The sequence below is a fragment of the Acanthochromis polyacanthus genome, chromosome 9 (assembly GCF_021347895.1).
Source record: "Acanthochromis polyacanthus isolate Apoly-LR-REF ecotype Palm Island chromosome 9, KAUST_Apoly_ChrSc, whole genome shotgun sequence".
NCBI lineage: Eukaryota > Metazoa > Chordata > Actinopteri > Pomacentridae > Acanthochromis > Acanthochromis polyacanthus.
The window spans coordinates 11,243,568-11,265,358 of record NC_067121.1 but is presented as its reverse complement, the minus strand read 5'-3'; the positions used below and the strand labels follow the sequence as shown (position 1 = coordinate 11,265,358).

Genomic DNA, 21,791 nt, shown 5'->3' with positions numbered 1-21,791 from the left:
GAAGGAGAATAAACCTTCACAATCACAATTGTGCTGCGCCTTTTATTTATAGTTCTATAAACCGGCATTTCAGTTCAACCTGAGAAAGGTCACGAGTGTCAAAAATGTCAATTCATTGAATTAAAAACTCCCTCCTGCTTCTTCCAAAGGAAAAAGAGAAGGTAACAATTAGACAGATACAGGACTAATGTATGTGCCTGTGCCGCTTTATATCTGGCTTATTGATTTTTATTTTAATTTCTGTGTCTGAGAGGCAAAAGGCCAATTTTGAATCACACAGGGATTGCATTTCATATATTTACTTCAATAGCCTCAAAAATATGACTGTATTTCTAACTTTGAATTCTGTGTGTGTCTGCCTCTTTTCCTCTCCTCGCACTCCAGCACACGTGATTGCTTTTTAAGGACACATGGAGAAATAAGAGTTCATACAACACAAAGAGAAACTGCAGAGAAAAGCCATCTTTCAAGCGCTAGATTTCAAAAGTCTCTCCTGCAGTATTTCAACGCTGTGATGCTTGTTGTTAATACATTCTCCAGAGAGCCTTCCCAGACACCGGGAAAAAAAAACTTTGACTGATGCGATGTGGATCAATAGTTTTTCAGAAAATGTCAAAAAAACATCTCACGCCCTGCATTAGGAGCGCCGCCTTGCACTGCGCATGTAGCGAGCACTCACTGTCGGCTCGCCTCCGTCTTTGAGAGGCCGAGAGGGGATCTCACCATCAATTTCAATAATTTTTATGCTCGTTTCACTTAAGGCTGCTTAACACTGTAAACTTTAGAAAGTGCTCAGTGCGTGTTGGTAATGAAATGATGTACAAGTTGCAGTGCTTTTCACCACAGTTAAAGTCTGCCTACTCCACATCCTCCCACTGGGCCGGAGCCTTCTTGTCCCCCCACGGTTTGTAAATCACCAGAGAGCCATTACCTTGTTAAATTGCACCGAGGCAGATGATAGCCTGTCTGATGTCTGCTGATATGCTTTTATGGAAAGGAAGGAAACCACACGACAAATAAATAAAATTACAGACGGATAGAGAGAGCAAATGCACCATGTTTTCTTTTTTCTGATCAGGAAATGAGTTTGCAAAGTCTCAAACTCTGAGGATTAGCACGGCAAGTTTACTGTCATTTCGTGATCATATGAAGGCTGACTTCTCTGTAAACCACGCACCTGGTCCTGTAAACTTTTACGGAATGAACACGTCTTAAAATGCTTTTTTATATGACATAGCTGCTGTAAAAAAATTGAGAAACAGAAAGGGTGTTCTGTAGAGGTGACACAGTTGGAGAGAGAGAAGAGAAGAAAATGCCAACTGTGGAAGATGCATTTGCTTTTTAATGCTCAGTAACCTTGGTTTAGTTCCTGAATTATTCCAAAAAAATAAAGTTTTTGAATGTGTTTTGCTAAAGATTTCTCTCTCTCTCTCTCTCTCTCTCTCTTTAATCACAAGCAACCAACCAAAACAAATATCCCTATTAATCCTTATTTCTGTGGCTGAAGGTTAATCGTTAGCTAACAAGTAAATATACAGTGTCCAATTTGTTCGACTGTCATATAATCCTTTCAAAATAGAGGAAAGTAATCTTCATGTTTTTGTGTCCGCGTCACGCAACATGCATTTTCAGAATTTGGCTGCAGTTTCTGAAATAGTTTGTGACCATTTAACCTCACTTATGGTGGAAAGGGACTGCTCACCTCTGTCCAGTTTTGTGTAGTTTGAAAGGGTTTATGTTAATTATGCTCATTTGCTGCACAGAAATTCTACTAAGGATAAAAATATATTGGAAACAAAAAGGTCTCAAGCATCCAGTAGGACATTCTGAACCTTGGTTTTATGTAACTCACTAATTAGTTGATAGCTAGCTGACACAAAATAATTGGTTACATTTCTTGAATACAACACAGTTTAATTTTATTGTTTGCCAAAGTGGGAAAGTGTTGTTGTAGTTTTTTTTGACTAAATAAAAAGGTAGAATGTTCTTGTTTTAGCTCCATTTTTCTCTTGTGGAAATATGTTGCTTTTTGAACTTCAAACAACAAATAACAAATGAGAAGATATCAATGCAATTCAATGAATGTCATGATTAAAATACACAATCAAATAATTTTTTTTCTCAAAGTGAATTCAAATGAACTGAAAGCAACAACAAAAAAAGACCTGAAAAGCAGAACTTTCTGTAAAATTTGATCAAAATAGCCACATTTAATGACCATACTGTCAATATTTTTTCATCTGATTTCTCCTTTGTGGTCACTTTTTACCATTTATCTGTAGAATTTTCAGTTTGACAAAAATTTCATGTCTGCTGCATCCCAGTTGGTCAGTTATGTTCCATCTGGTCTACTTCACTCCATTGCCATGCATTACATGTAGCCTTCTCCTCCATTCCACTGCCTCTACGTTACCATTTTCAAAATCATCTTTGGCCCCCAAAATAACAACAATCTCAAAGGTAGCAACCTACAGACAGAAAGTTTTTTGACATTTTTATTGTGCATAAATCACACCTGCTTGGTTCTTGCTTTCAGTTAGTCATTTTAATGACAGTGGAAACATGACACCCTCAATGTAAATTTGCAGGGGCACTGATGCTGCATCCCAGGCTTAGCACAACCCACAATAATGGTGTTTGGTTAAAAGAAATACAAACAAGCCAGAATGTTGTTTTTCCTCACAGTTCTGCATCCACACCATTCTCCAGCACTGACAGACCTGTGGAAACAGATTAGTAGACTGGAAGTGAAGTTACACCCCCCCCACAAGCTGATTTTGGTTCTCAGATCTGGTTGTCATGGCAGAAGCTAAGGGTCCATTTTGCTTTTCTCCAGGCCATTATTAACCTCAGCATGTTGTTGGGTTATTGCTAGGGTTTTGTAATGCTTCTCTAATTGGTCGTAGGGTAATTGAAGCTAACACACTGATAATTTGGGAATGTGAGCATTGGTAGTGTTTATGCATCTGCCTCATTTGCTTTGGCGACACAGGAGCCAGCTCAAGATACTTCCTGAAGCAGGAGATTTCAGATTCATCCAGATTCTCAGATTTATAGTACATTAGCTTTAACAAGAACTTACATTCTTTAAAATCATTTAGGAGCCAAAGTATAGATACAACTACCTAACAATACCAATAATAACCTCGAGATCCTTATTTTGTACTGTGGCAGACAGTAAGGAGAAGTAGGGATGGTGATAGATAGAATCTGCTCTGTTCTCTGACCCACCCCACCTTAATTCTAACAACGACCTCTAAATTTAATCACCAATCAAAGCAGAACACTTCTTCCATTGCATCCCTCCGGCTAATACAATCCAGCATTGGTCTGGAAGACGTTGGTGAGGTGAAATAACTTTAGTCTTACTGCTTGTTGCACTTGGAGTTCATTAACCTGTCTGTCTGAAAGTAACTGGCCGAAAGGGATGCAGCGCTGTAATACCCGCCCACATGAGATCAGAGCTGAAACTGAAAAATTACGCAGCAGAAAAAAAATAGGAGAAAAAAGTGACAGCTTTCAGCAAAAGAAAAGTCATCAGAAGTAGTACTCTTGCAGCACTCCTGTCTAACTTTATTGACAGTTCTGCCTTATTTGAGCAAATTTTGGTTTAATTAATTTCTGCTCGATTCTTGGGAGATTTTGCTCAGTTGCCGTGGCGCAAATTGAATCCCAACTATGTCACAGATGTTGGGAAAGTGTGATGAGGCGTCTCCCACAGGTCAGACTTTCAAAATGAAGGATAAAGCGTGAGAACTGTCTGTCAGGATCTCCTAGCTTTGTCTCTTTTTCTTTTGTCTGTGGTTTTCCAGCTATTTTGCAGATCTTGCCAACTATTCTAACAATCTAACCACGAAGCCTACAGTTCAGGTGACCAAACCATTATGTCAAGCTGGATGTTGGAACACAAGTAAAGTTTTGTAAACTGTATTTCAAGACTTATTGACTCACCCTGAAGCTGCTGTAAGAAGAATCTCACATAGTCTTCATTGATATATTGAATTAATTCTACTTTTAATCTAGTTTAAGTTAGTTTGCAGGAGCTAAAATGAGCCAAATCTGTAAAGTTTGTTTGCATCTCTGCATTGATTACAGCGTTTTGGTTTCCCTCACATCCAACTCTTGTCTCTATGTCTCCTATAGTCTCCTGGTATTTCAGCATTAGCGAAAGAAACCATCTGTTTTCATGCTTTCCTTGCCGTCTAATCTCTCCTATTAGCAGCACAGGATGTTTTTTTCCCTCCTCATCCATCCATCCATCCATCCATCCACTCCTACACGTTCCCTTCAGGATATCTGTGGGTCCTTAAAAGGGTCTTAAAATAAATTATCTCAAATTAAAGACCTTAAAATGTATTAAAATATCCCGCATTGGCTACAGTTATCAGTTCATTTATTTTTCACCGCGGAGTGACAGGCTCCTTTGCACTAAATATTCACGCTCAGATTAATACGAGACAGGATTAGCCGTAAAAAGCTTTTTTTTTTTTTTTGGTCATTGTATCTGCTTTAATAAACACAACTGGGCTTTATGTCCCTGAACAATTAATTTCCTGTTTTGCTTCATCATTATCGAGGCAGTTATAGTTGCAGAACTCTCATTAGCTCTGCTCCACTGGAACCAGACTGGTTTCCCTCAGTTTTTGTTCCTTTACTTTGTTTTTCATTTCAAATTTAGCTTTTCTATTCTCCACCACGTAGCTTTAAAAGGTTCCTTAAATGTGCCCACACTCCGTCCCCCTACCCTGCATCTTTCTCTGTCAATATTTTACCTACCGTCTGAACAAAGCGCAGAAATCTAACTGATATCAACGACTTCATTTGTCTGACTAATGATAAAAGGCAACACGAGCTTTCGATCTGCCACGGAGAATCGGATCGAATTGATGCGACCCTGCGATTACGGCAGCAACATCAACACTGGCTCAGATATTTGTAAAGAAGAAGAACTTTTTTGTACAGAAATTAAATCCAAAGTCTCTTTGCCTACCTTCCCCTGCATCATTTTTTACAAACTAATTTCTCTTCTCTCTATAATGTAATATTCACCGCTCAGCCTCTACTTCCCCCACCACATGCCTTTATTTCTCCTCCTTTTTTAGTTCTTCTGCTTACTTCAATTTAATGATGTTCCTAGTTTCCAGGGTTTTTTTTTTTTTCTGATTTTAATAGGGCTACCTGTAAGTTAGGACACGCATCCTACTGTTTGTGATTTTCTTCCTTCGCCTCCTCTCTGCCTTTCAAATTTGTCATCTCTGATTTCGCCACGTTACACTTTCCACTTGGCAGTGTAGCGGTCATCTCAGCGAGGAACCGTTGCTCATCATTTTCTTTTTCTTCTTCTATCTTTCACCACGCTGCTGCTTCATTCCTCACAGCTCTGAAGTCCGATTCACGCTGCGCCGTGCTGGAACATGATGTGAGGAGTTCTGATTTCTGTCATTACCCGTCTCCTTTTCTTCTCCTCCACTCTTCAATCAACTCTTTTTTACTCCCCCTCTTTTTAATTTCTGTTCGGGTTTATCCCTCTTTTTCCTCCTCGCTCTCATCCTTCTGTGTCTTGCTGTCTCAGCTCTGAAGCACACTGTCTGCACTTTGCTGTTCGGGCCAACTGCATAGATGACTTGCTGCTCGGTCTCGATCTATCATTTTCCAAAGTGGAGTACTGAGGAGTTTCCAGTCATTCTTTTCAGGCCTTTTAAAAAAATATAAAAAATTACAGCTGACCATCCTTTAATTTAGCTTCCTTAATGTGTCTGATCTCTTTTACTTCCCTCTCTTGGCTCAGAATTTTCAGCAAACACTCAAGTGAGAATTTCTTTGGATGGTTTTATGGAGGAGATGGCAAAGTTTCCTGTCAACTCAAAGGAGCAGAACATTTTCAAGTCTGTTAGCAAGCTTTTCAAACACTTTTGAAATATTCACAATGATATTTGAATGTCTTCATCTTCGCCTCTCTGACCTTAAAGTGCAACAGTGATTATTTGTTAACAATCTGAAGAAGACATAATATGAAAGGAGTCAGGATTAATGATTAGTCCACTAAATAATATCACCCAACATTGTAGCTTATCTTGGCCCCATGGAGCACTTTAGCGTCTTTCAGATCAATCTATCGACATTTTATATATTTATATTTATACAATAGCTTATAGCCCCCACTATCAACCTGTTCCCAGCTGTTTTGGGCAAAACACAGGAAATAAACAACTATATGCTAACAGCTCAGGACCAAACTGCGAACGGGCAAATTTACAACCAGTTTAACATATTATAGGATTTAGCATGAAAGTGTCAGATATTACCTTCAGGAGACCGAAATGGAGTTAAAACGAGAGTAAATAATGGATTTACATTTATTTGATGAACAAAAAATTACAAGAAACTTACAAAAATGTAACTATGATTAAGTGTCAGATCAGAAAAAGGAAATTTTCGTTGTCTGAAATCGTACCTACTCTTCAACTAATTATTTAAAATTAAATATTTTGCTATGTTCTAAATGAAACGTCAAGTGAAAGCTGGTGAACATCCTTACACAGAGACTTCACCATACTGTTTTTGGATGATCAGTAATGTTGGTTCTTACGCTGTGACATCCAAACTACTGTCTGCAAAGTTTACACTTAACATTTTAGCTGTACGCCTGGACAAAATGCATCCATTCTCTATACACCGCTTTATCCTCACTAGGGTCGCGGGGGTGCTGGAGCCTATCTCAGCGGACTCGGGCGAAGGCAGGGGACACCCTGGACAGGTCGCCAGTCTGTCACAGGGTTATATATAAAGACAAACAATCACACTCACATTCACACCTACGGACAATTTAGACTCATCAATTAACCTCAGCATATTTTGGGACGATGGGAGGAAGCCGGAGTACCCCGAGAAAACCCACGCATACACAGGGAGAACATGCAAACTCCATGCAGAAAGATCCCAGGCCCAGGCCGGGATTTGAACCGGGGATCTTCTTGCTGCAAAATGAAAGCGCTAACCACTATACCACTGTGGACAAAATTCGGCCACACCAACAACCAACTTCACACGATGTCTGTCAGTCCGGATCCGACTGCAAGTAAATGTTCAAAAAATCATGAATTAATCCTACCAACGCAGCACTTTTCTCCGCATAAAAGCAACCAGAAATTGACAATCGACCAGTCGCCCTGAAGACTAAAGCCCAAGAACACAATGAATAAAGCACTTTTTCAATAATGATGTGCATTTTGGATAATATTTAGTGCTTGTTTTGTTCCAGAGCAAAGCAAATAGCATGTATTTAATCACCATCTCCTTGGTGGTGTTCTGTTAACTTTACCGCTCTTCCTTCCTGTCTCGTATCATTATCTTTAATCTTTATCTCCATCTGTCAATACTTGTCTTCCTGCATCATATCTTTAGAAAAGACAAGATCTCCCTGTTTCCTTCTGTCTCTCTCCCTCTGTCGCACTCTGAAGAGGAGACCTGGCTGAAGAGTTGAATTCTGAGCTGCCTTCATCCTCCTCTCTGTATCTGAACTCTGCTTTTCAAAGCGCAGCATCTGCTATGCCTTTTGGACCACTGCAATACAGAGTTTCAGTTACCACCAACTCCCTCCTTGTATTTTCTCCCTTTCCCTTTCCTCCTCCTCCTTCTACTTCTGTTTCTCCAACACTATTCTCAATTCCCTCCAAAGTAGAGGTCAGCCTTTAAGTGTTGTATCATTGCAGAGAAGAGCCTCACTTTCTATCTGCCTCCTCGCCACTGTGGTTGAAGCTCCATCTGGAGTAAAGACTTGCTGCTTTCTCAATTTGTCCTTCCCCACCTCTCTTCCCTCATTCTCTCTCGCCTCTGTCTGTTTTCCAAATTGTTTATTGCAAAAATGTTGGCCTGCCGCAATGAAAACTTCTCACCCTGTATCCATCTCTTCTCTCGCTGTTCTCAACTCTATCTCTCGGCTGCTTGACTTCCACTGTCAAGTGCTGTATTAGTGGATAAGGGAGTCCATCTCTCTCATCGCTTCTTATTTCAAATTCTCCAAATTTCCCATCACTCCTTGCATCCATCTGCACCACTCTCTCTTCTTTTCACTCCCAAGAACCAAGTCTGTTGTGTGACGCTGGACCACCGAAATGGACGGACTAGAAAAAAGCTGGAAATGACATTCTGGCTCATAAGGCTTCAGGTTTTCTTGTTGGATTTCATTTTCCTTTTGGTTTTCTTCCACCATGCCAAATAAAAAGAAAACATCTTTTTATTTCGATCACAGCCCGGTAATGTCCCCGTCTTTATTCTCCAACTGGCTGACTGTTTTTGAACCATGGGTTTGAGCAACAGTAATCATTAGACCTAAAACTCCATATTTATAATGACAGACCTTATTACAGTGTCATTTTTTTCCCACCACTAGCTGTCCCTCTCACCTCTTTTATTCTTTTCAAATACAGGCTCCGTTGTGTGATGTTGGACCAACTGCACCAAAGAGTGGGAAGTCTCTCTTTTCAAAACTATCATTAAAAGCCGGCCGGGCTCACCAGCTAGTTAGGCCATCAAGTTGCACAAAATGGGTTATTAGACTGAGACAGTTTTTCTTTGAGAGTAACTGTTTCAATTGGATACATTGATGCACTTTGGCTCATCAGACTCTGTGGTTTGTTTATGTCCTCTGTTTTCATTTGTTGCACTTCTTGAGCACTTCTGGCACCACGCGGTATTACAATAACACGCTGTTTGCTATCTCAGTCTCCTAATGTCTGTATTTGAGGGCTTTTTCTCTTGAACAAAGCATCTGACCCAGTCTGCACAGAGTAATTATAAGTGCCTTGTTCAGCAACAGTGCAGGAGAAAACATCTTTTTTTTGCAAACCCATCCCCTAAAAATTGCACTGACATTTAACAAATGCATCAGCAAATACGCAAGAAACATAACTATGCTTTTTATCAACATATACTCCACTTGGGCAGATCAGATGGCTTGCCAATCTAAAGAAACAGAACAAAACAAGAAAAAAAAAAAACATGGTGTAGAGGCGTCCAAGATCCATTTAGGACGGCGTGAAATCTTGTTGTTAAATTCACTTCCAGAGATGGTTTGAGATACTGAGGAGATGTAAATGCAGCCACGCACTTAACTTTTACTCTTCCCAGTAGAGTAACTGTGTTAGTAAGCGCTCTGAAGTAGCCTCTACATAGTCCTTCCCCTGTGATAACGGCAGCTGAAGTGAAAGTAGTCCTTGTTCTCCCTGTCGCTTAAAACACAGGAAGGTGCTACAATCTGTTGTAATGTTTATTTGATCCCTGAGCCACTTGATAATCTGTGTGGGTGAAAGAAACGTATGTCTCACTTGTAGTTCATAAATAAAAAATTGTGTGTGCGTGTGTGCGTGTTTATGCTAATTGCTGACTGCTGCAGATGAACTGCTAAGGTAAATATGGTATTCTTCTATTGGATTTGTTCCAATCGTAGCACAAACAAGAGAGCATTAACTTGTTAATTGTTGGATTAAGACTATAATTTTTGTTGAAATTTTTAAAAAGTGTCACAGCTGTCAAACAAAATGTGCTTAATACACTCACCTACTCCACCTAACACCTCAGAGGAAGAGGAATGGATTGTATCTACAGTGAATTAATAAACAGAAATACTATAGGTTGTGGCAACTTAAGAAGTTCAACATGCAGATGAACTTCTGGATCCAGGATTTGAATGAGGAACAAGCAGTACTGTGACAACGAAACAGTGGCATTGGTGTTTATACAGCATTCAAATATAAAGTATATGCTACATTTATGTACAAAAAAGGAAAATTATTAACTGTCCAGCCATGTTTTTCACAAACCAGTTAGCATCTGACTCTGAAGACATCACTCGACTCCAAACCATACTCCACAACATGCGCTGAGTCGAAGCTGCTGCACTGGATAAACTATGTGGTGACACTGGTTCTAAATTAACACCAGCATATTTTTCTTTCTGTAAAAAAAAAGTTTTAATATTGCTGCACATATGCTAATACTGATATGTCCGTAGTAAGTCAATATTGGTTGATATTAAAAAAATATGTTACTGGTTAATGTAACCCAGGAAGCATTTATATGCCCTCGAAAACATATTTTGCAATGCAAATTTGCAGTATTCTAAGCTATTTTGTAGGAAATTGCCTTATTTATACTTTCATAGTTTCTCTTGTCCCCATTTCTGATGTTCATCTCCATCCCTCATACCCCCTCTCACCTCTCTTCTCTCCAAAGTACAGGGTTTGCTGTGCGGTGTTGGACCACTGCAGTGAGGAGTTGTCGCTCTCGGCCACCCGACAGGTCAGCGTCACCGTCCCCCCAACAGACACCGTCTCATCTGAGGTCATCGGCTGCAAGGGGTCGTCGTCTAGGCAACAGAAAAAAGAGAAAAAAATGAAATCATAAGACAGAGTGACAGAGAGACACTGCGCTTATATGAAAACACAAGCAAAAATAGAAGCACACACCAACACACAAATCAGATAAATCCACAAAATGCATTACCCGCCTCGCTCTCTCCCTCTCTGTCTCCCTATCTCCCCCCGCCCATCTCTTTCTCTGCTTGTCAGATTATCTATATATCTCTATCTGTCTTTCTGAAAGCACAGACACAATGCACGGACATGCTGTCAGAGGGACAGAAAAAGCTGACAAATGGCTATCTGGTTGTGCGTCTGCGAGGCCAATGTAGAAGCAATGAGTCAGTAGCAGCAGCTCCAGCGCCCAGAGACTGTTTGACCTGAGGGACCAGCAAAAGATGAAGAGACTGTGGCAGACAGTGGCTCCCGACGGGTCAAAGCAACAACAAGCGCACTGTCTCGTACCTCTAATGGCGCTGTAGCCCTCTTTTGTCAATATCTGTGTCACTTTTTAACGTCCATGCATATGTATCGGCTGGTACAGAACAAGCTCAAACGGGATAGGCATTATGGAAATGAGCAGGTCAGAGGGAAAGAGAATGAGAATACAAATGGCCCAGCATAATGAAGGGATTCTAAAGGCTGTAGCTGAAACTGGAACACCACAGAAACCACTGAAGAGTGAACTGTCTGGGTGTGTAACAGTATTCAAATTGGCTCAAATTATGGTATTTAACAGTGCTCCCTTGATAACGGGTGATGGTGCACGCTAATTCCGCTTTCCATTCAGCACGGGTGGCAAATGATTTTGTGAATCAGAAACAAGACATGTATACTAAAATATGCAGGCCCTTGTTACGGTGAGTAATGCGGTCGTGTGTTAAGTTACTGTGGGCTCGAGTGCACCGAACCCTCCCTCTCCCGCTCACTTCCAAACGTGCCAGCGCTCACTCAAACTAATCTCGAGCAAAAACAAAAATATGGCATAATTGACAACAAGACCAAGCCAACGGAGGGAACATCTCATAAGAAGATATGCCTCAAAGCGGTCCCCTCACCCCTGAAAATACGGCGTGTATAAATAGTTTAATTGGAACCAAATTGTCAAGCGGGAGACAGGTTTATATTCGGTGCGGAGCGTTATCACATCCTTGCACCGGCGGTGGAATTGATTTTTTTTTCTGCAGGAAGAACATCTGCTTAAGTGCGCTTCGGCGGAACTCCCATCAAGACATGAAAGAGGGGGGCACAAGGAGAGAGGATGCAGAAGGGGAGGCGAGCAAACTAACTGCATGTAGCATCAAAAAACACACATAATAGTCAATGAACTGAGAGCTGCAGGTAGGAAAAGTGGGCATCTTCTTTTCTTTTCTTTTTTTATAAGCTGGACAGCCAGTTCAGCATCTCAGAGAACATCAGTTATTAGAAAAGGAAATAAAAAACTTTACATTGGCCTCTGGGCTGTGAGGATTCAGAGCGATAACGGCTCTTAAAGGTATAGCCGCTGTTTGAAAGTAGCTTTCAAAAGACACTCAGAGGCTTCCAGAGCCCTTCGAGTCAGGAAGTCGGTCTCTCTGGTGTTTCGCTGCAGCTTTGACCTTGCGGTTAGTTTATCTAAGCACCGTAATGGCTGAGGGCTGACTGTGTGGTCAAGTGCACCGCGGATTAGTGTCTCCTTTAATAGCATCTTGGGCTAATTCTTGTGGCTGATCGCAAGAGCTCCTTCACTTGGCACGAACACTTTGGGTAAATTGGCTGTCCCAGTGCATCAGTCATCAAGCCAACCGCAATGATCTCCGACAAGTTAGCCAAACTTATGTCGTGCCTCTGGCCGCCACGGAGTGCTGGCATTTCTGACTAAGAACAGCCTTTAATTGAGGCTCAGTGTGACATTTGCGCAGCTAAAACAATATCAGTGGTCAATTAGTGACTCTTCAGGGAGGAGATATGTGCTGTTTAGGCTGGCACTTATTTGAAAGGATTCTTTACATACCATAGACTATTTATCCCAAGAAAATCCCACAGATACAACTTTTTAACGTTAGTAGACTAAATGTCAAAGCCACTTTGTAGGACATTATTGTGAAAATACTGCTATAGTCTAACAAGTGTGCCCAACTTTTCCCAAATAAAGTTCAAAACTGCAAAAATCGGATGCATTTTTGGAGCTAAAAACATGAATGGCCGTTAACATTAAGACACAAAAACCATACACATAACACGAACAAGACAATAAAAACATGAAACAACATAACGGAGACACAATATGACAAAGTAACAAAAATGAGACAAAATGACAAGCAAAATACAAGAAAAATGAGACACAAAACACAAGGGAGACACAAAATGGCAGAAGCAAGACTCAAAACAAGACTAAAAACAAAACATAAAACAACACAAAACAACATAAAATCAGACAAAATGACAGAAGACAAGACAAAACGACACACAAAGCAATACAAATCAGATGCGACACGACAAAAAACGAGACACAAAAAGATAAAAATTGAACATAAAACAGGAGACAGAACAAAAAAAAGACACAAAGAACAAAAAATTGACACAAGCGAAATAGAAAAAAATTAATGAGACACAAAAGTACAAAAATGAGACACAAAAGTAGAAAAATGAGACACAAAAGCACAAAAATGAGACAAAAGTATAAAAACAAGACACAAAACATTAAGAAGACACAGAGTGACAAAAAATGATGTAAACAAGACAGAAAATGACACACAAATCTTCAAAACATGAAACAAAATAACACAAGTGAGATAAAAAAAAGAAAAGAGACACAAAGAGACATAAATGAGACGCAACTTGACAAAAACAAGACAGAAAATGACACAAACAAGACATAAGGCACCAATGATGAGATGAACTAACCAACGAGACACAAAGCTACACAAAGAAGTCACTGAAATCAGCAAGATGCAACCGAAAATTGAGACACAAATGAGACACAACAGTACAAAGATGAGACGTAGAGAGACACAAAATGACCCAAATTAGTCACAAACATGCAAAATCAAGACACAAAAGGATTAAAACGAAACACAAAACGACACAAATCAGACACAAAAGAAAAACAAGACACAAAACAGCACAAGCAAGACACAAACTGAGATTAAATTATGTGAACAAGATACAAAATTAGTTTTGTCCCAAAAATTATACAAATTAACACAACCAAGGTGCAAAAAAAGACACAAAACAACACAAATGAGACACAACATTACAGAAATGAGAAACAAAAGGATAAAAACGAGACAGAAAATGACCCAAATTAGACACAAACCAACAAAAATTGAGACACAAAAGGGTTAAAAGCAGACAAAATGACGCTAAAAAATCCCAAAACAACACAAACCTACAGCAGTGTTTCCTCTCCTATATGACCGACGAGGCGGGCCGCCTCGCTGGTATAGGCCACCGCCTCATTACAATTTTGCCGACATTGCCGCCTCACTGGTCCGCGCCAAAAAAAAAAAAAAGTAATGCTAAATATTAGAAAGCATTGACACATAAGTGGGTATATTCGCCGCTGAAATCAACAAGTCAGAATGGCAGCCTGTTCTCGCCGTGGCTGAAGACAGCAAGGCACATCCCCGTTGATCGGTAACACTCAGTTCTCGTATGACATCCCGCAAGATCGTGTTTCAAATGTCGGTCGTTCCAATTGGCGAACGTTCCTAGCGTCAACAAGCATGGCGGACAAGAAGCGGCAGCGCTCCATCGTTTTGTTTTTCGGAGCTAAAAGCAGGTGTGTATCACAGACATATGTCAAATTAAGTATCAAAACTATCGCATGTCATCAAAATAAAGTGAGCAACGCAGTGTAGGCATCGATCTCGCTTCCTTTACTGAGTTTGCTTACTGTTTTGTTGTCCGCGGCGATACGAATTGACAGTGACTGCAAAAATGGCTCCCGTTAAAACATTGAGGCACGACAAAATCCGTTCTCACGAACGAGACAAATGATTTCAACGGAATATAAAGTTCCTAGTTTCTTTTGATAAAATGATTTATAGAGTGCCCGAAATTATATCATTCAAAGGCAAAACAAATTCTGTGTTCAAATTCTAGTTCTGTGTTCAAAAAGGTAACAGTTTTGAAAACAGAACTAACTCCTTCAGAAAACCAGTTGTTAACCCAGAGTTGAAGTTTTCTTTCACATTTTTAAGTAAAATGAAGGTCATGACATAACCTTTTTATTATAAATAAAAATGAAGTGGGAATTTGGTACCTAACATGTAGTTGTTTTTAGAAAAAAGTAAAAGTCCCCACTTGATTCCAGATTCAAGTCCTTTGTCATCTTTTTCAAATTACTGATTTCAAGACATGTTTTGGACAAAATATTTTACTGGCTTGTTTTGTCTGGATGTCCAAGGTTGGATTATGGCCGTTTTTTGTGGAATATTTTCATCTGTGGCTAGTTATGAGCCTTCAAAGGTGAGTTGTGCTGTTTACGTGATAAGAACTGATGTGGCATTTTGGAATGGCTTGTGGAAATCTGACCAGAATATAACAGACTGGACTAGTTGACACGTTTTGATCGCAAGGACAAGTGGGTTTACATTTGTCATATTTTCTCCCTATCACTAATTTTTAGAAAAGAAACATGAAAATTTTATTTAATTTAGTTTTTGGAAATGGCTACAAATACAACAAAACGTGCTCCAAATTGTGCCAGAATGCCCCATTTTGCATCTTGATTTTCAAAATTTTTCCTTCGGCCCTTGCCTATACCCCACCACCTCACAGCCATTTCAACCCAGGGGAAACACTGTACAGTTACAGTCGCTATTTATTACAGTGACAACACTACATAAAGTACATCATTGGAAAGTCTGGATACAGTATAAAACAGAAAATCATGTTCTGGTGTAGAGTTTATCATCAATTGCACAGTAATTAGCTGTTTACATAAATTACAGCTGTGACACTATTACCACGGTCATAATCTTATATATAAAGTGTGTACATCGCATAAAAATCTCCATCTGTTTGTGCCTGCATTTAATTAAATTTGTACAATTAAGCACCATCTTATAGAAGTTTGTTCAAACTTCTGCTTGAAATTTAAAACTTGAAAACTATGAAGTCCAACATGAGAAACCACAGGGATTAAAAGCCTTGTGTGCTCGAACTCTGCGTAATAAATGACGATCTATCGCAGGTCCGCCGGAGCCAAACGAGATGAATTACACAAATGTCGTGCTCCTTGTCATTTCACACGTGTTTGTCTTTTTTTGCCGTTTGGCCATTTCTAGGTCTTTCATTTTCATTTAAAAATATTGATCGGGGCCGTCGGGTTCCTTAAAGGTTAGAAGACGAGGGAAGAGGGAAGATTGCAGGTTCGATCCGTGAACTGGCAGAGTAAATCTGAAGGCAGCGCTTATAGCCTTGTTCATTAACACGGCCGGAGTGTCGGAGCATTTTGATTTCCGGCGAAGGAGAGCAGACTGTGGTTGGAGTTTGTTACGCAAACTTTGCGAGTCAATTATTGCGAGCAAATAAACAAAGGTTAATCTCACTCTTATGGATTTATGAGGCTTTAAATGCTTTAATGATGATGAATGGTACTGCTCATGTTAAATCTAAAGCTCCACTACGGCACTCTAACGGCTCGATGCTGTACAGACTATGAGCACTGTTTTTGCACCATCACTCATATGTTTATCTCATCTAAGTTTGGCTGTATGGAGACACTTTATGAACCCTTTAAATTGCCATATTGTATGGTCTAGGTAAGGGTTGTCAAACATACGGTCTGCAGGCCAAAACCAGCCTGCCTAAGGGTCCAATCCAGCCCACCAATCCACGACTTTGCAAAGTGTAAAAAATTACAGTGAAGACATCAACTGCAAATTGTAAATTTGGAAAACTGTGAATTTTAAATAATCTCTTGACCTTGGCAAGTTGTTTTGATAATAAAGTAGTTCTGTCAAATGATTACATTTTTTTGATCAAATTAATCACATGGTTTTTGTGGATTAATTTAGACTAATCACGATTAAATATCATCCAATTTTAATCTATATTATTCCTATTAATAAAATGTGTGTGTGTGTGTGTGTGTGTGTGTGTGTGTGTGTGTGTGTGTGTGTGTGTGTGTGTGTGTGTGTGTGTGTGTGCTCAGGTGCTGGCTATACTTGTGGGGACCAAATGTCCCCACAACTGTAGGAAAACCGAAAACAATGTCAATTGTGGGGACCTCATTTCGGTCCCCACAAGTTTAAACAGTTTTCTTGGCCGTGTTGTTGTTACTGAAAAAAGTAAAAGTGCAAAAACGTTTCATTAGGGTTAGCCATTGTTTTGGTCTGGGTTAAGGTTAGGGTTAGGGTAAGGGTTAGATATGAATGGGAGTCAATGGTAAGTCCCCGCGGGGATATCAGAACCAGACATGTGTGTGTGTATATGTATATGTATATTTATGATTCATTGTTTTGTGGCCAAAACACAAAAAAGATAAAAACTGGATATAAAACAACACAAAGGAGACAAAACAAAAAACAAAACACACCTTTACAAGTGACATACAATTGAAAAATTAGACACAAAACAATTCAAATGCCACAAATGAGACACAATAGAAAAACAAGACACAAAACAGCCCAAGCAAGACACAAACTGACATAAAAATGAAGTAAACAAGATACAAAATGAGACACAAATCAATAGAAAATTAGACAAAATAACACGAGCGAGATGCAAAAGAAAATCGAGACACAAAGCGACATAAATAAGATGCAATTTGACAAAAACAAGACACAAAATGACACAAACACGACATAAAACACCAAAATGAGACGAACTGACAAACAAGACACAAAGGTACACAAATAAGACAAAACAACAAAAAATAACACAAAGCAAAACAAGCGGGATACAACACAAAAAATGATTAAGAAGGGTGCCGGAGAGATGAGACTATTTGAGAAAAAGTTTGTGTGGTTAGCACATTTTGTGCTATATTCTTTTTTAGCCAAAACTGGTTCATACAAAGAGCTACAGAGTCGCCTCACCAGGAGAATATGACCCCAATAAGCCTTGGATACAGATACAACTGTTCTTCTTACCACCGAAGCTCCTTAAGAGCAAAGTTAAAGAAGGGAAACAGAGTTCAGCCAGAGTTTGAATGGTTAAGTCGGGCTAAATACTTCGGCTGCAAAAAAGAAAAAAAAAAGAAAGGAGGGACCTATCTATCCTTAGCAGGCACTAAGTTAAACACTGCAGCTCGTCTTTCTTCTCACATCCACTCCTCTTCCTCCTCCAGCCTCCCAGAGCTGTAAGCCCGAGGAAGACACGGGTATTTAAAGCAACACAATTTACACTTTCCCAAGCCGGCAACAAGGTGAGAGAAAACGCAGAGGTAGAAAGGCTGACTGGGAAAGGAAGTCAAAGAGGGAGGGAAGTAGGAAAGAGAGAGATGGATGGATGGATGGATGGATGGATGGATGGATGGATGGATGGATGGATGGATGGATGGATGGATGGATGGATGGATGGATGGATGGATGGAGGGGAGGGCTGGTGATAAAAATGAGGTGGGAAACAATGTGTGCGTGAAAAAAAACGGGGAAGGGAGGGGGGAAAAGTGAGACAACGGAGGAAGTGTGAGGAGCTCAAGGGCTTCCCAATGATGGAAAACAAAAAGGGGAGAAAACTTAGACTTCACCTTTTAACGTTTGAGTAATGGTGTATTATTCATTTTATTGCCAAAAACCCCAAGAAACAGTGAATTATACACACGTGGACAAAATTGTTGGTACCCCTCAGTTAAAGAAGGAAAAACCCACAATTCTCACTGAAATCACTTGAAACTCACAAAAGTAACAATAAATAAAAATTTATTGAAAATTAAATAATCAAAATCAGCCATCACTTTTGAATTGTTGATTAACATAATTATTTAAAAAAACAAACTAATGAAATAGGGCTGGACAAAAATGATGGTACCCATAACTTAATATTTTGTTGCACAACCTTTTGAGGCAATCACTGCAATTAAACGATTTCTGTATTTGTCAATGAGCGTTCTGCAGCTGTCAACAGGTATTTTGGCCCACTCCTCATGAGCAAACAGCTCCAGTTGTCTCAGGTTTGATGGGTGTCTTCTCCAAATGGCATGTTTCAGCTCCTTCCACATACAGTAAGAGCTAGATACCAGATTCCAAGACTAAAGCCAAGATTTCCTGACTTCCCAGTGGAGTCAAGTCAGTGGAGTCAGACTTTTGATTGATTTGATTTCTTTATTACTCACCTCAGAATTAATTTCATTTACTTCTCTGATCATTTACCTATTAACATACTTTTGTTCATTAATGTAGTTTCGCACTTAATTTTGAGCATTTCTAATTCAGCTTTTTTTTCTTTTCTTTTTTTTACTTCTAGACATCTTATTTCACTTTAATTCTTTATGTAGCTTATTTTATTTAATTTCATCTCCTCTGGCGTTTGCTCATTGCATGTGTTAATCCCTGTTTGTACTGTTTTACTGAATTTTTGTTTCTATCTGTTAAGTTCGAAGATTTTGCTTGTATGAAATGTGTTATGTAAATAAAGCCTGATTCACTGGATAATAATAATAATAATAATAATAATAATAATAATAAACTGTATTTAAATAGCACATTTTAAACATAAAGAAAAAATAAAATAGAGGACAAAATCATAAACACAAGGCCAAAAATTATAATAATATTAGAATAAAAAACACAAAAATGACAAAAAAGGACAAAAGAAAATAAAATAATTTATATACATATACATACAAATAATATATAAATAATAAAATTACTAGATCATTAGATAATAAGAACACATTATAATAACAATAAGAAGAAGAAGAAACTATTTTTACATAGTGCCTTTTAAAAACAAAGTTTACAATAAAATAGTACACCAGCATTACCAGATAATATATTGCTTCATTCAACTGAGGTAAAAAGAAAAAGTGAAATAAAAGAAAAATAGAGGATAAAACCATAAACACAAAGCAAAAAACAATGATAATAATAAGAGCAGTAATAATATATATGTAAGATAAATAATATAATACAAAAAATGTACAAAAAAGGGATAAACAACAAATGAAGTTATTAGATTATTTTATGATAAAAGCACATGCTAAAAATAATCACATTAATAATAGAAATAGATTAGTCAGTGAAAAGAAAATTAATTATTTTCCACTGTGACAAGTAAATGTCGTTAAACGTGTCAATAAACTTCGCTCTGTCTGCAGACTTTATATTGCTACAACATCCTGCACATAAAAATACATTTTATGGCCTCTGGGAATGTTTGCATTGCAGCTTCAATGATTTAAAAGGTAGAATACAAATGTTAATAATTGTTTGCAGTCCAAGGTGCCCCGTCTGCTTTAAATAAGTCTCTTTTATTGATGACTTTTCCTTGCAGTTCCGCTGCGTCCCACTGGGGGTAAAGCCTCTCAATACCTCCACTTAGTGTTGTCATTACAGTTCTGCGCAGGAAGCAAATCTGGCTCTCACTATGTCTCTACGGCAATCCATATCTGGATATAATAAGCATATTTCATAAAGAAATTCCAACTATTCCTTTGATATAAATCAGCTCTTCCCTTTCCCTCCATTAAAACAGGAACAGACTGAGAAATTCAAACCACCTTGGCCATCTCCATGTTCACCCCCTTTTTTTCCCTTCTCCCTCCATCTGTCTCCCTCCTCCTTCTCTCCATCTGCCTCCGATGTCCTCCTCGGTTTCCTCCCATCCTCCCTTCACCTCTTCGCCCTTCTGTCGAGCCTCCTCCTCCTCTTCCTCCTCCTCCTGCCCCCCCCCCCCCCGCTTCCTGATCAACTCGTTTTATTCATCTCCATCCTTGATTCCTTCTTTTCCCTCCATTTTTCCCCCTCCCAGTTTCCCAGGGAGGTTTTACAGTGTTTCTGCTAATTAACTCAGGTTAATGAACTTTATTTGTTATAACACAAGAGTGTGTGTGTGTGTGTGTGTGTGTGTGTGTGTGTGTGTGTGTGTGTGTGTGTGTGTGTGTGTGTGTGTGTGTAGATTCTGCATATGTGTCGACGTGACGAGATGTTTATCCACATATCTGTGCATGTGTGGTGTGTGCAAAGCGTGCATATTTGCCGTTTGCTTCTGTTTAAGGGTGTAGCTGTTGCATTGCAGGGAGGTAATTATCTGACTGTGTGTCATTATGTGTGCCTGTGTGCGTGTGCGAGCTCCAAGAAGCGTATTACTTTTGAGGATTTGTTTGCATGCAAGTGTGTGTTTGCGCTCGGGCACAGTTGTATTTGCTTTGCGGGAAGGAATTTATCTGTTTGTGCACAAGTGTGTGGGACGAAGTATGTGTATCTGTGTGAGAGTTTTTCTGCTTTTTTTTTATCTGCACGTGGTTGAGGCTGCATGTGTGTGTGTGTGTGTGTGTGTGTGTGTGTATGTGTCCATATTGTATTGTTGCTGCAGCGTGCGGCGCTCTGGTGTGTGACAGTTGCAGCAGTCATGTTTCATGGTGCTGCTGCTGCTGCTGTAAACGTTTGATGGGAAACCACGCCAGCAGTGTACGGGTTTGATATGGCATGGCATGATACAGGCCATTACACACACACAGAGGCATCCACCGGCGCACGACTGCAAGAATGTCGACCCCCCGTCCCATCCCCAACCACCACCACCACCACCCCCGCAACTGTACACAGCAGCTCACATACAGTCATGAAACATACAGGCACACATTTGTCAAGCAACACTTGAGGGGAAAAATCATAAATACATAAAAAATAATAGAAGATGCACTCGGACAGTTGCAAACACTCCTTCACAAAGCGCACAGAGGGCACGTTCACAAACACACACACCCACCATGACACATAGAGAGCAGCCTCCCCCCTACATCATCCATCTATGCCCAGCTGTCCCCTACTGCCACCCATCCCCCTGGGCAAGTGTGTATATCTATGAGAGTGTGTGTGTGTGTGTGTGTGTGTGTGTGTGTGTGTGTGTGTGTGTGTGTGTGTGTGTGTGTGTGTGTGTGTGTGTGTGTGTGTGTGTGTGTGTATATATATATAGTGTGTGTGCCCTTCTGCCCACCTCTACCGTCTACAAGCTCCCCCACTCTCTCCATCCCCCACTCCGCCTGCTGTGGGCCGAAAAATGCAAATTCAAACCAGATATTTCAAAAAAATTTTACCCGGTGCATATTTAAAAAAAAAAAAAACATCTGCAATGTATAACAACTTTTCTTCTCCAGCTTGTGATGTGCACAGCTGGTCTAAGCAAAAAGATGTTGTTTTTTTGTTTGTTTGTTTTCTAACTGATTTTTGCAGCTTTTAATAGAAGCAATGGTTGATTCTCTTTTCTGTTTGTCCCGTCATTTGGGGGCTGCCGAACAAATTGCTTATAATCTTTAAGGGATGTGGGTGGGGAAGGGGC

General features: G+C 39.6%; 1 protein-coding gene across 2 annotated transcripts in view; it reads right to left on the bottom strand.

The window, feature by feature from the left end:
• Positions 1-21,791, bottom strand: part of cadm3 (cell adhesion molecule 3) — a 113,931-nt gene that overhangs the window by 59,359 nt on the left and 32,781 nt on the right. For both annotated transcript variants that reach the window (XM_022208669.2, XM_051953305.1), the window contains exon 3: positions 10,217-10,366. In XM_022208669.2, coding sequence (XP_022064361.1) covers positions 10,217-10,366 — 150 coding nt within the window. The remainder of the gene's footprint in view (positions 1-10,216; positions 10,367-21,791) is intronic.